The sequence below is a fragment of the Sciurus vulgaris genome, assembly GCF_902686455.1.
Source record: "Sciurus vulgaris genome assembly, chromosome: 3".
NCBI lineage: Eukaryota > Metazoa > Chordata > Mammalia > Rodentia > Sciuridae > Sciurus > Sciurus vulgaris.
Genome location: NC_136463.1, coordinates 88,042,625 through 88,058,261, shown reverse-complemented (window position 1 = coordinate 88,058,261; position 15,637 = coordinate 88,042,625). Strand labels below are relative to the sequence as shown.

The 15,637-nt window shown below is 41.0% G+C and overlaps 1 protein-coding gene across 12 annotated transcripts in view; it reads left to right on the top strand.

Moving 5' to 3' along the window:
- The window catches only part of NCKAP5 (NCK associated protein 5), a 1,127,143-nt gene that overhangs the window by 1,010,026 nt on the left and 101,480 nt on the right, over nt 1–15,637 (top strand). For 2 of the 12 annotated variants that reach the window (XM_079135588.1, XM_079135589.1), the window contains exons 16-17: nt 3,844–4,155; nt 6,664–6,800. The exons of the other annotated variants lie outside the window; for them this stretch is intronic. In XM_079135588.1, coding sequence (XP_078991714.1) covers nt 3,844–4,155; nt 6,664–6,800 — 449 coding nt within the window. The remainder of the gene's footprint in view (nt 1–3,843; nt 4,156–6,663; nt 6,801–15,637) is intronic. 12 annotated transcript variants of the gene reach the window in all.

Below are 15,637 nucleotides of genomic sequence, written 5' to 3'. Positions count from 1 at the left end.
AAAAGGTCAGAGATGTAATTGGTGACCTTGGGAGAATGAAACCTTCTGGTACATCAAATGACCTAACCCTGGAACTCATTAGCAAGGCCCTGTTGGCAGCTGCACTGAGCCACAAATGTGAACTCAATACTTGTCAAGAGCAAGACCGAGTCAACTCATTGAAGATGCAAGGCAGGCTTGGCACTGTGAACTTGGTTCTTAGTACAGCCATTTAATTATTTTGTGAGTTCTTATAATTCTCTGAGAAAAATAACTGGCCTCAGAAGTACAGTATCTAACACTTTTTCAGGTACTAAATTTTTATGAACTACAAGAAACTAATAGTGCTTTACAGAAACTACATAAAGGTGGTGTCAGCATTTTCAATACAAACTCCCATTTTCCTAGATATGTGCATTCTGAAGAAATTTGCTTGAGGGTGAAACTTGGCATATGTCTGAGCCCCTGACTGTCCACACCTCATTTCAGAGATACTTACAAATGAGTCCTTCACATTCTCTACATTTGGCATCTGGAATTTTTAGAAATAAAAAATGGCCTTAATAGCAGGTGGTATCTGAGCTTAAAGTCAGTGCACACAATTTTTAGAAAACTAGGGAACTAGCTCAGAAATTCCAAAAGTCTTAGTTTATAGATTCTAGTATGACAATATTGCACGTTAAAGGGAAAGCAAAAGAAATTTAAGATGATGCCAGAAAATGTTGGTGTTTTCAGAACTTAGACCACTTTTTCTACCCCAAGTCTCTCCCCTGCCCTATTTCCTGCAACTACCCCCTGGTTTGTATTAGAGACCAGGCAAACACATGTGGGCTTTAGGAGAGGGGCCTATTCCTGGATCACTTGAAAGGAAACCAAGAGTCTACCTTTGCTTCTTGAATCTTTATTGAAGGAACTAGATTAAGTGCTATTCAAGACACAAAGCACCTAGAAGAGAGGGACAAAGCCAAGAAAACACTGCCCTTGGAGGTAGTGCCCACATCAAGCTAGAAAACAAAATAAACTCTCAAAACAACAGAGTCAGGGAAGTCTAAGAATCCAATGCAAGAAGGTTGATGGAAGAGCTAGTAGGCATTTGTGGTTCTCAGGAGCAATATAGCTGAAGATGCGGTCATCCTGCATAGGGGCTAATGACTGAGCAGATGCTGGGCATGATAGCAGTGGACCTCAACCTCAGGACAGGGCCCACAAACCAAGCTGGAATTCCAGGCCAGCATCAGGTCCAGAGTGAAAGCCAGTGCCTTGCATAGGAGCAGGGGGCTGTACTGTCAAGCCTTCTTGTCACATGGCTGCCTAAGTGGCTATGAACTGGTCATACTATACTTTGGGGAAAATATGTTTAGCTTATTGATTAAAAGCATGGTCTTTGTTGTGGGTCAAGTATACGTTAAAGTGCAGGTTCTTTATAGTGTTTGGCCTTGAGTGAGTTACTTAACCTCTTTGAGCCCTGATTCCTCATTTGCAAATGGCAATAATAGTTCTTACTTAATAGTGTTACAAGACAACCTGAGTATACAAAAAAAAAAAAAACCTGTGAACTCCTGATAGCTATAATAAATAGCTGTAGTTTGGATGACCCATCTTCATGAAAGGAAAAGATCCTCTAGTGTCCCATGCTGAGCACTACGGTTCAGCGGTGGTGGTCCTGATGATACTGGGAGTAAATTATTAAGACAAGCAGCCTGGAATACATTGGTTCTAAAATCTCGTTCTTGTGTTCTATGAGTATTTACTTCTGATCCCCCCAAACTGGATCATTTTTCATAAAGATTCACTGACTTTCATGTGAGTTTTAATATTTAAAACTCTCAGAATTCTCCCAAATAACAACACATGGATATGCCAAATCTGAAGTGTTGTATATCAATGCTTTCATTTTAAAAAGGTAATCTGAAGAGCAGGGTCTTAAAAAAAAAAAAAGAGAGAGACTTTTCTGGCACTATCTTCTCTGCTGATCATTTCTCACAGAGGTCATTCTGTAACAGGGAAGTCCTCTTAATTGAGGAGAAAATGAATAGAGAAGATAATGAATAATCTGTAAAACTGGTTGAAAGTAAAGCTGACCAGGTGGAAGCCCTGAAGTGAATAGGGCAAAGACTCAGTCTTTATGACCCTGGTGAAGAAAAGCACCTCAGACCATAGCTGTATGAGTTAGAGATACAGCAGTCCATAACCAAACTCTGCAACCCAATGGAATATGAAAGGGTTAACTGACACCACCCTAGAGAAAATGGTGTCTGAGTCTTCCTACTAAGTATCCTTGTGGAGACTGAAGCCTCTCTCAATGGGGACTTCATCTTCTTAGTACTTCCCAAACAAAGCACCAAACCCTCCTAGAACATAGACAGGGTACCCCCTTCTATGTCTTTACCTTAGTTTTGGGAAATTGCCTGAATTCTACTCCCAGTGAAGAGGTTTTTGTTGTTGTCGTCATTTGTTTGTTTTGTTTTGTCCCACGGTGAAGAGGTTTTAAGGAAGAGGGTAGAGAAATGAGCACATTCTGAAGTTTGTACACTGACTGCTAAGTTTGGAGTAAGATTGTGAAAGATACTTAAGGATAAGCTATTAATCAGACTTCTACTATCATATAGTAAATGTATGAAGCATTTTGTATATGTTATTATTTCACACATCCAGTTCTCTTACAGTGTGCTAGGTAGGCATCATTCTAAATTGTAGGGATTCAGAACATATTTTAATACAGCAATCCCATAAGGTTAAGGCAAGACATTACACTGTCTGTTATTGGCAGAGACAACATCACAAGCCACTGTTCCATAGGCACAAAAGAAAATTGTAGCGATTGCACTTTTAATACAAAGATTATATAGTAATCTATTTTATTCCCCATCAGGCCTATCACAGTGCTGAGTTTTACCTCTTATCCAGTGATAGACTTATAAAATGAAACTAAGGAAGTTTCACTCCAAGATTTTAGTATTTGAGTGAAGATTGTCTGAATGACATGGAGATCTTAGAAGCCGACTCATTGGCTAAACCACATCACCACATTACCTTTTCAGAAATTAAATATGTGATCATTTTTTCAGAAATTTTTATATGAAAATGTTTGAAGATGAAACATAATTAACAGAAGATATCACATATGTGTAGATTCAACTTAATTTGCTGTGGAGAATAGTAGGATCCTTGGGATGGTGAGATCCCAAGAGTACTAAGGAGTTTTGTCACTGCCTCCAGTGAGAATGAAAGACAGAAAGTGACTCTATTGTCTTCTCCATAATACTTCAAGTGGGCATTTGGTGGGATGAAGCCCACAGGGTGGGTGATGTTGTGATGGGTAAGGTACCCTTTGGAATGACCATTGTGGCATAATATCAATTACTTGCCTTACACTCCAATCAAAAAGTCAGAGATTGAGTCAGCTGCTGAATGGGGGATAATTCATGCAAGAGACACAAAATTACCTTTGTTAGGACACTACTTCAGTTTGTTATATGTGCTCATTACTCATTTTATTTCAGTTAATAAATTTACCTAATTGAAGTCACATGATTCCCAGATTGAAATAAGGATAATCAAAAATAATTGTTGGCCTCTAATGACTGTTCCTTTTCTATTAAACCTCTAGAGAATAATCTAGGGCAAATGTGCACATGACAATTGCTGTATCAGCTGGCCCTCTTGCCTCATTTTGTGAAGGGAATAATTTCATGTTCCATGAAAGATCTGTTTCAGGCATCTCGCTGGAAATCTACCATACTGTTTCCAAATGTTTATCATTTTTCTTACCAATTCTTATTTCCCCCAGATGGTACCCAGATACCAACCATCTTTTTATCCTGTCCTGTGAGCCTTCTCTAACCCTCTCTTTCTCTGTCTCAGAATCGAACTGCCAGATGAGAACATTGGATAGTGGGATTGGAACCTTCCCGCTCCCAGAGTCGGGAAATCGCTCAATGGGACGATACATATGTCCACCAGACTCTCCAGAGGAGCCTGACCCCCTCCTGTCTCTCCAGCCAGCTCCTTCTGCGGCTTCTTCCATCAGAGCCCAGACTCTTGAACGTGAAGTGCCTTCCTCCGCAGAAAGCCAATGCTCTACAAAGACGGCCATCGTTCATTCTGTATCGGACCCCGTCATGATGACCAGAGGCATGCGACCTCAGAGCCGCCTTCCAAAACCAGCCTCCTCAGGTATAATGCCAATCACCTTTCAAGTGAGACGTTTCCTGCCCGCAGTGATGCACTTCCTGACAAAAATGGAAAACTGCCCACCTGGAGAGGAGAAAAATCAATGACCTCTGCTCTGTGGAAAGGTGGATTTGTGAAAATCCTTCATGTCCTCAACCAAAATGTAAAACTGTGTTAGCATTATTATCAACACATGGTATTATGTTAAGGAGTGCATACACATAAAAGGAAACAACCATGTAAGCACCAGTATATGAATACATAAATTGATTAAGGAAAAACACCATACAACATACTTTCATGAGATTTTATCCTATAAAACTTAACTGTGAATATAGACCAATTTAGGCCCAAGACATAAATGCAGCTGAAATGTTGTTTGCCCTCTAACCAGGAACCATATGTCTTCTGATGTATTCCTAGCCTGTTCACATATATTTATATGTTGAACTGTAAAAGACTTAGTTTGATGAATCAGCAATAGATTGTGCATTAACTGCAGAGGAAAGCAGTGAGCCTTCCCATTGAGAAGTACTATCCTTCGCTGCAGTCAATTGAAATAAGCTTTTATGATTAAAAGCAGGACCAGGCTAAGGGTCAAAGTTTTTTCATTGTTCCCTCAAGATTAAAAATATTTATTGCAGACCAGGATGACACTAAATAATTTTCAATGTCCATGGTTTCTGTTGCTCTGACGACATGCATAAGCATGTGAACTAGAACTCTACATCGAACACTTTCATTTACGATGAGATGATTAGAAAGGAGCCGCGGGCCAGGATTATACTACAGGTTTCTGAGAAATTAGAAGAGAAGACTTTTAATTAAACATCTTTGAAGGAATGTGTTGAGCTATTTACATGGCTGAGTTCTTCCTTCATGTAGTAATACCAACTGCCAGGGACGTTTCCTCACAGACTTCTGCTCATTCCAAGCCAAGGCTACAATCTTTAAAGACTGTAATGCATATTATTTTTGAAATAAGTGCATTGTTAATTAATGACACCACCTCCAGAGACTCAGGGGCGAAATCTTAGTTATAGATTATGTGCTTTATGCCTGAATGGTCACATGTGTGACCTCAATTCAGCAGCGGGCTGCTGAGTAGACGCCATGATTAAACACTGTCATTATAACAAATTGAATAGAAACCGCAAGCCTTGAATTGCTTCATAAGAAGGGGATAGGAAGGAGATTGTTCTGATCTTGCTGCTAATATTCACTGCACCAGGTTTCTAAGGTTTGTGTCTTAATTAAATTGTCAGGAAGAGTTGTAAAAAGTAGTATATGGTAGAGAGCAAGGTGAACACGCAAAGCAGGATATTTTTGGGCTGCTCATCCTGAAGTTTCCTGCCCACTGCATGACATCTATGATCCAGAGGCAGGGCTGGCTTTCCAATGACTCTTTTCTCAGTGGCCATTTATTATTCAGGTGAAAAATTAGGGAGTGGAGAGCTACATGGGACAAAAGGAAAATGGGATTAGACCTGCTTCTGAGCAGTCACTTCCTATTTAACCAATACATTTGAATCAGTTTTTCTCTTATCCCCATATCGAACACGGAAGTTCCTGTACCAATCTCACAGTGCTGATGAAAACACAATTACTTTGCTTCTCCTCACAAGCAAAATGCTGTGGAGAAGCTGTCACAGCATGTCCTGCTGATAATCATTGAAGTTGGAGGATAATAACAGCGATTCTCCTTTCTGGCATGACAAAGGAATACACTCCACAGGTTAATCTGCTGTTATGGGTAATGGAGAAACCTCTTAAAACCATTCTCTGCTAATTACACCCTTGCTACTCAAAGTGTGGTCCATGGACCGGTATTGTTGGCATCACCAGGGAGCTCATCAGAAATGTTGATGCTCAGAACCCACCCCACACCTAACGAATCAGCACCTGCAAATTTAACAAAAACTCAACTAATGTGTGTGCACATTAAACCCATTAAAACTTGAGAAGTACTGCTCTGAAAGATCTTTAAGGGCCTCTGAGCAAAGTTTCCCAGACCACATTATTCAAAATGACCTTAATAGGTATTCCAGGAAAATAAGGGTTTCCTGCTCAATTATATTTGGGCAAGGCTGCAAATTTGAATCCTTTCTTTGAAAGCTATGACAATACCCATTAGTACAGTGAAGGCTTTGAAAAGTTCTCCAAAATCTGTTATTTGATTAATAGGATTATTTGAGGGATAAGCTCAATGTCTCCAAAATGTTTTGTCTGCTGAACCTTTCCACTATGAAGAATCTCTATGTTTTATAGAAAACTTTGAGTCCAAGGACAGCTTGTCTTAAGGTCTCCAAGGCGAGCATTCTCCATGGATTATGTACACATGAATATGCAGATATTTTGGGTAGCACAAACTTGTAGGGGAAGAATGGCAGGAAACCCAGACTCCACTGTATCCAGACCTTTTAATTATGTTGAATGTCTGTCCTTTCTCCCTAAACTTGTAAAAGGTTGATGAAAGCTGGCTTGTGATTTAATATCCTTGTCCACATTTAGGAAGAAGCAGTTTCCAAAAGCAGAATGAAGCAGAGCCAACACATCAGACTTGCTCATCATTCAAATATGCTGAAGACACCATGGCAGGCCAGCTACTTCCAGGCTGGAGAAGTGAGGATGCTGCCAATGAGACCCAGGTAAGGGGTTGACCAAGGAAAGGGTGCTTTCCACCTTGTGAAAAGTGAACTCCTTAAACACTTTAATGATAGAAGTAATTTTAAATCAAATTTGTTGTTGGCTTATTGAGTGTAAACCAAGATCCAAGATTCAGCCTTCTCCCTGAATTTTAAGGAACATTATGGGTTCTTTGCACACCTTATTTTGAAGAATTCAAGATGGCATCTAATGTGCACCCAGATTCTTGGTGCATGTGTGCTCATCCCTGGTCTGACATTATGGAATAAGCATTCACTCTCCCAACCTACTAGGGTATCATTTGGAATGTTCTCCATTTTTCATTATCTCAGTCGTTACTTTGAACTTCACCTTGTGTCTATAAAACAGGGAAAGCAGGTATAATTGTATTCCTTTTTGAGATTAAGAAATCAAACAGGGTCAGTGATACCTATGTTTCTCCAGTCCCCATCATTTTGCAACGTGTTCTATATCCACCAGAGGTGGGAGACTCAGGCCTCCTAACATATGATTGGATCCAGGGGCATTCATAGCTCTGGGAGTCTTTGTTCTTCCCATGGGGTTGCTTGGTATTCCCCCCGTTTTACCCTTCCAAATGGGTACTTTGGCTATGTCCAGCCTGTTCACAATTTCTCAGCTCATACTCTGGCTGTCCCACTGCAGGGTCTTTAGTAGTGCCTGGCAGTGAGAAGGGTGGAGAAAGAACTTGTGGATCAATTACCCGAGCTTCCCAGCCCTTCCTTGACCCTTCCCACTTCTGCTGCCTTTGGCTCTTCCAATTCCAGCATCAAGAGAGTCTTATTATATTGTTGCTAGAGTTCCTGCCTAACTATGATGAGGAACTGCCAAGATTTGCCCATATCTGAGATCTCCCACACCAGTGTGACTGAGCCTTCTCTCAGTCTTGAGCACTCGGTATGGGACTAAGAGATGGACAAGTAGCAGGAAGAGATTTTCTAGATTCACAGCCTCAATGTGCAGCACAGGTCACCAACTCCAGAGACATGCTGGACCACGTTTGGGGTCCAAGGGAAAGTCAGTATGGATTAGAGCCTGGAACTGAACCCTCTGAATTTCTTGTCTAGGTATCAGATGGCTGACTCCATACAAATTGGCTCCATAAGAGTTGGCTGCAAGTTATGCACAAAACTGCGAGGGTTCCCAAAGGTTACCTTCCTTTTGGTGGTGGAAGAAAGGACTCCTGATTCAGTGGTTCACAAACTGAAGCTGATCAGAATCACCTGGAGGGCCATGTGTCCTGCTGCCCCCACCTGTGCCCAGCATCTGATTTGATATATGTGAAGTGTGGCTCGGGCATTTCTAATGCATTCCCATGTGCTGCTTCTGCTACTGCCTGTCCACGGAACAGAATTGGCAAAGCATTGCCACCACTGTTGTTGCAAAGGACTCTGTTCTTGCTTTGGGAACTGGAAAATTGGAAATAGCATAAAAGATACTAAGAGTTGGAGGAAGAAACAAGTACAGAGCCAACAATTGGTGGCAATGGCAAAGGGGTTTGAGTAATTCCAAGAAAGTAAAAATAAAGTTACTGAGTGCTGGTCCAGAGAGGGCCTCTGCCCTCTATATGTCTTGGCCATGCACTGCTCACACAGTGTGCATATCCACCAGGACAGACACCTATCAGAGTCCCCTTCCTCCTTGTCCTGCATTTACTTTGCCTACTGGCAATCCTGCCTTGACTTATAAGAGTCACCACTGTGGCTTAGAGGGAACTTAGAACCCTGCTTCACTGACTGCCAGGTATGGAAAGTTGGAATCAAGATTTAACTTTATATTCCTCATATCCAACTCAGTGCCTGGTTCAGTTAGTGTTTATTGAATGAAGGGATGAAGGAATGTCTCATCTTATCCAGAAAGTATTCCTGGAGTCTTTTTGTAACTCCAGGTACAGGGTCCCCTGGGAACCACAGCTAGTAAACTCATCATCATTCATGGACATCATTCCTGTCAGATAACCAGTATCTCCAGTATTGAGCTCTGCACCCCTATAACCTAGCACACAGATTGGCACAGGGTTGGCACTTAATAAAAGCCTGTTGAATGAGAGACTGAATGAGAGACCAAATGAGTAAATGATGGAAGGAATACAAGAAAGAATGAATGCTTGAATTTATAACCCCCATCAAGAGAGCTTACATCCCAAAATGTGCTGTTGTAATTCCTAACCAAATGACATCCTCCCAGACAAACTTAGGGACCCATTCCTGAACTGTCTCCAGGATAGGTGAGGAATAATAGTCCTCTATGGATCAGTCTACAAATGAAAGAGGGTTCCTAATACCCCTGACTCAACTCACAGCAGTTGTAATACTGGATCCAGTATTGTACTTGTGTGCACAGAGTGGGGAGAGGGGAAGCCACTATTCCTACAGTATCAACCACTTCAGCAATTGCTGAACACAGTATCACTGCCACACTCATGACATCCTGGGAGACCAGGCTGTGTGCTTTGGAGTGAGAATGAGCAAATTAGACTGAGTCCCTCAAACCTAAACTATCTGCGGATTGGATTAGAGAATTATATAGAATGAGTACTTGCTTTCCTTCCTAAGGTTTACCTTCTTTTTGGGGGTGAAATAAAGTTATGACTTAGGCAATCATTTATTCTGGTTCCCATGGCTCATGGTTTTAGTACTTTTTGATACTTAACCATCCATGATGAGATTGGTTAACTAAATAAGCTATTAGGCTTGAAATAGTAGCTCCTAATAGGTACTTGAGAAAAATAAGATCCTAAAGTGTACAAAATTCAGAGTGAGTGACGATTGGGACCTGCCTAAGCCTGGGACAATGGCAACGTACCTTGCATGGCCTCATTATTGCAGCCCCACTTCTGCAGACTTGGTAATTAAATATACTGCAGTAGCTCCATGGAATTCAGGAAAACCAGCAAACCTGAATTGTTCTTGGGTAGAGGGTGGGCTGGGCCATGGAAATGGAATTGTGCCATAGAGGTGTTCAAATAGGACCTCTCCCCCAGTTTGATTTGTGTGAATGATCTTATCAGTCTCATATTGCTCATTTAGGACAATGGGTACATACTCTGTCAGCAGTAGCAGTTTAGTGATAGTGACCCATACTATGAAAATAGTGCTTTGAGCTGCAAGGGAATAATTAGGGAAGGTGGTGCTGAGAGCCATCCAGGTAACATACCTGAGTACCCCAGAAATGCAGGCTTCTCTCTCTGGGAAGCTGCTGACTATACCTTTCATTGTGCTCAGCCCCCATCCACCTTGATTTTACATTTTAGCTTCGTGTCTCTCTTGAGATCTAATTTTCTGGTATGTACAAAAGACTGTCTGTGTGCATCAATTTGTTTCCTGGTATCATCTTCCTGACATTGCAGTGCAATCTGTAAGGATTTTATTTCCAGATCTTATACCTCTAAAACCTCTTCCAATTGAATTATCTCAACAACAAAGGAATGACTATAAAGATAACTTTGTTCTTAATTACATACTTTAGCAAGTTGAATCATCCAGTGAGCCATGGATGGAGTTTCTCAGTCTCTTTGCTAACATCCTGTTGCATAGCTCCAGACATGTTAGCTGGACCATTATGAACAGGTCTATTCATGAGGTTCAAGCTTCCTCTCTGCTTTCTTTGAATTAAAACTGGCAGTAGAAAAATTATTATCCCTCCACATTTAAAAATGTGTTTATTAAGATGGCATAGTCATATATATATGAGGACAAATGACCCCCTAACACAAATGTGGTCTTGAGTTTGCTTTTCTTCTAATCTCTTATGGGTTGTCAGAAATATTTTAATGATCCAATGAAGAATCATTCTTTTCCTATTAATCAACTCCTCAAATACTAATTTGAAGATTATATGATGAAATCATGATTTTCCTTTTTCACACAAGACTGATGTGTTGCTTTAGGGAAAAACATAATCTAGCAACCCTGTGTCTTTCCAGTTTTTAGAGATCCTTGGTATTTGTAATGTGAGGGATGGGGATAAGACTGACATACAAGAATAGCCCAATGTTTGGCTCTCTCACTTTGTTCCTTGCTTCTTACGAGTCATCAGAGAAACAACCACTGGTTGAATCACACAAAGGCTTAATGTCTTAGTCTGTTTCCTATTGCTATAACAAAATACTGAAGGCTACATAATTTCTAAAGAAAAAAGTTTATTTATCTCATAGTTCTGAAGGACAAGAGCATGGCAGCAGCATGCTTCTAGTGAGGGCCTCATAGTAGAAGCAGAAAGATAACAAACAAGTGCATAAGAGAGAAAGGCTGAGAAAGGAGCTGATTCACTTTTTAACAACCTGCTCTCATGAGATCTAATACAGTCCCTCAAGAACTAAAGATCCTTCAGGACACCAATGCCTCTTAAAGGCCCTACCTGGAAGGAGTTTGGGGGTAGGAATGATAGTTGAGTGAAACAGACATTATTGCCTCATGTACATATATGACTGCATGACCATTGTGACCCTGCAATATGTATAATCAGAAAAATGAGATTATGCTTCATTTATGTATGATTGATCAGAATGTATAAATGCATTCTACTGTCATGTACAACTAATTAGAACAAAAAAAGTTTAAAATTTTCTGAAAAAGGTCCTACCCACTCTCAACACTCTTACACTGAACCAAGTTTCAAAATGGGTTTCAGTAGGGATGAACCATATTCAAACCACAGCATTTACCAGAGAAAAGGTGGTGAATACTCCTGAAATGTTAGTCAGTCATCTGTTGGCTTTCCGTGGTTCATCAATGCTCCTTAGTTGTGAGAGATGAAGGGAAGGGGAGCTTGCTGTTACAAGCTTTCTCCATGGGGACACCTAGGACCATACCAACTTCCACTCCAGGCTCTTCTCTTGAGCCCATTGTGGTCCACAGTGAATGACCTCCCCACCCCTCAGCTACCCATTCAAGAAAGATTTTCCAGAACCTTCCAGTCCTCATTAATTTGTTGCTGACCAAATATTTGTTAAGGACTCCTGGAACCAGCTTTTCAGAGGTAAGTGGACAAAAATCCCTGCCAGACAGTAGTCAGTAGATATAACAAATAGTATGTGTATACAGTTTGTTCAAAGGAGAAAAGTACAATGGAAAAGACAGAGTAAAGCAGAGTGAGGAATAACAGGAAAGCTGAGGATGGGGAAATGCTAAAACTGCAATGGAAGTATCACAGCAGGCATCAGTGAGATGCAACTTTGGAGCAGGGCTGATGGAGGAGAAGGGATGAGCCACCAGGGTATCTGGAGAAGAGCATTCCCACAAGAGGAACAGCCAGTGCCCAAACCAGCAGCAGAAGGAGGGGACAGCTGTGCCTATAGCAAGCAGAACAAGCCAGACAACAGACAAGATGAGTTCAGATGGGTAGGGGAACCAGAAATCATGGAACTTTCTCATCTGGGAGATACATACAAGAACTCTGGACATCTTTGAACATAAGAATGGTGTGAGCTGAGATGTTTTAAAAGGATCCCTCTGCCTTATTGTGGAGACAGAAAGAAAGATCAACTAAGGGGTAGTTATAGTTGTTCAGGTGGGGACTTTAGTGACTTGGACCAGACTTGGTGCAGTCTGGAGTGAGAGGAGCTGACTGATAAGAGCTCACTGCAGTGATGGAAACATTCTACCTCTGCCCTGGCTAGTACACACATGAAACATCACCTCTGTGAATAAGAAACTGTTTTTTAAAATTTAATTTCTCTCCAGTTTTCCCAAGAATTCCTGTTTGAACAATTTCTTATTGCTCTCGAATTTTTTACTTTTAATTTAGTTTAAATATAAATAATAATCTGGTTTAATTTAAATGTAAATAGTCACATGGAGCTCATTGCACAGGGAGACAGGAAGAGGGAAGCATGGTGGAATGAATCTGACCAAACTTTTCAATGTACAAGTATGAATATCCACAAGGAGCTAATTTTTAAAAATTAATAGAAGAAAGATCAGTAGAACAGAGGAAAGGGAATGGAGGGAAAGGAGGGAAGGGTAGTACTGTAGACTGAATTAGAGCAAATTATATTTCATACTTGTACAATCATGTCAAAATGAACCGTAACATTATGTTTAACTAAAATAAACTGATTTTAAAAAAAGAAAACAGCAAAGAATTTCAATATAGAAACAGCAGTGGACAGGGCCCTGTGTGACTGCACAGCTCACACCCACAGCACTAGTCTGGCTGCTACTGTGAGAGACAGAGGCTTAGCCTGCAGCTTCTGGTGTATAGAATCCAAATCTCAGAGTTTTCCCACCTGAGGAGTAAGGGATCTGGTCTCACCAGCTCTCATTGCTGATTGCTTCAGAGCAGCTTCTGGGGTTGTGTCATTGTTAAGCAAAGAGATGGTGATGGTGCTTCCTGGCAATTAGAAATGCTCTAGTAGTAAGGCCTCTGGGGGAGGGTAAGCCACCAGCAGTGCCCAGCAGGCTACCCAAATCCCAAGGAGTCTCCTGCTATGCCCCTAAAAATGAGCCATCTCTTAGCAGGAGCACCTGCTGTAGTTCCTTCTTTAAACTATGCCCCCTCAAGTCCTTTGCCATCTGGCTTCTTCACACCCCAACTCTTTCATCAACCTGAGTAGCCATCATTTCTACAGGTGGAAGTACCAAGGTGCACTAAGATGAGGGAGGGAGCTATGTCCTTGGGTTCTTAAATTTGCAGATGTGTTGTTTCCAAAATGACCCTCGATAAGCTAATTTTATCCCATGGGCTTCATTCGCCTCATCTGTAAAATGGACTCAGAAATTATTCTCAGTCTATTTCCACAAGCTTGAGGCATCTGCATCAGTATGATACTGGGAAAGCTGTTTTTAAAATAATAATTTCATTTCTAAGGGATAGGGATTTCTCTTAAAGCTTGGGTAGGGGTGGGTATTGCCAGGGTCACTTTACTGAGTGTTTCTTACATGAACCATCCTTCTTCAAGTGTTTACTTGAAGAAGGTATAAAAAATGGTTTCAACTAGAAAATTATTTTCCCTCATTTTACCTCTTTAATCGTATCTGTGTGCCATAAACACCAGCTCCTTAATTACTGTTATGGTTAATTTTATGTTGTAGTTAATTTATATTATGGTTAATTCAGCTTTGAATAAGTAATGGGATACCCAGGTATTTAGTCAAACACCCTTCTGGGTATTTCTGTAAGGGTATTTGGCATGAGATTAATTTTTTTTTTTTTTTTAAACCAGGGATTGAACCCAGGGGCACTAAAACCACATGCTCAGCCCTTTTATTTTTATTTTGAGGTCGAATCTTGCTAAGTTCCTTAGGGCCTCACTAAGTTGCCAAGGTTGACTTTGAACTTTCAACCCTTTTGGCCTCAGCCTCCTGAGTCACTGAGATTACAGGTGAGCACCATAATAAGACATACTCATACATATCTCCAGGTGGTTCTCTTCCTCTGGAGAATGTCAACTAACACAATTAGATGTAATTAGATTTCAACTGAATGATTAGGATATCAATGATAGGAGTTGAATTGCTGTCAGCAACCCAGATTTGCTTCGTCCAGACCCAGGGAAACTGAACCAGTAAAATTACATTCTGTAAACTGGGAAGGGCTTGGGAGAGACTATAGATGTTCCAGATTCCACCCACATTTTCACATTTTATGTGGAAAAGTGGAGTAGGCAGCACTAATGAAACCTACTTATTAAAATGTCTCTCCTTTTAAACCCTCTGGATTCATGTAAGCAAACAAAAATAGACATTTTTACTTAAAATGGACCTGAATTCAAAACAAAGCTCAATATCTGTAAGACATGAACTTACTCACAAAGGTGCATGCTGTCTGCAGACATAGTCACTTCACCCCAATGGGACCAAAATACCAGAGGCCTGATGTGGAGGAAGGGCATTAGGCCCCTGGAAATCCACTTGCCTGCACCCAACATATTTAATCATTACACAGTAATAGATTTCTATTAGAGAGAATTTGTGGTTTAGAGCAAAGCTCCTCTAAGTGCAAAAATGTGACTTCAGGCATGCATAAGATGCTCCTGCTGAAATCAGTGGGAGTTGCTTTCCATGTAGGTAATTGTACTGACTGGCAAGGATCGTGGCTACCAATTAGAGCACTGTGCAGCTCACATGTTGTCCTACAGTTCAAGAAGATGGGGCTACAGGGAAACCCAGATTAAATAGCCTTCTTCCCCACAAACCAGCTTGTCTAGGATTCCATGGGTGCAGTGTTACATTTGCCCCTTATTTTCCTTTGTAGATGTGAGTTGTACAGGATTTTGTGATCAAATTACCATAGAGAAGGAGAATCCACTCTACATGGAATAAAATAATTCCCACTGGGCACCAGCTCCTACATGAGAAAGCAACATTGGCATCACACACACATACCTGCCTCTGCATTAATCACATAGGGATCCTTGAATCCAGACAGATTTTGAATCTTTACTCTGCCAAATTCTGTGTCCTAGTATGATGGGATCCTTGGATGAGGAATGGGCAGAGGCCATGGGGCATCTGCATGGCTTCACAATTAACCATATTTGTTAGTGAGCTTGTACTTAGAAAGCTAATGTACTATTGTTTCCAGGGCAGCATTCTGCAGACATTCAGAATAGAAGCTGAGATAAATTCTTCAGAAACGCGTGGACTAGGGCTGTGTGGGTCACAGTGGAGTTTCTCCTTCACTTGTGTATTTAAGCAGATTTTTCTGTCACAACTCTTTGAAGCTTTGGCACATTCCATTCCATTGTCTTCCTCAGGACTCCACAGAGGAACTTGGGCCTTTGCTTCCCACTCCTCATTCTGCTCTCTCCTTAATACCTTCCAAGTCTGTATGGAGGCTGGAGGATGGGGCTTCCTATGTGCCTGTTGACTTGCTTGAC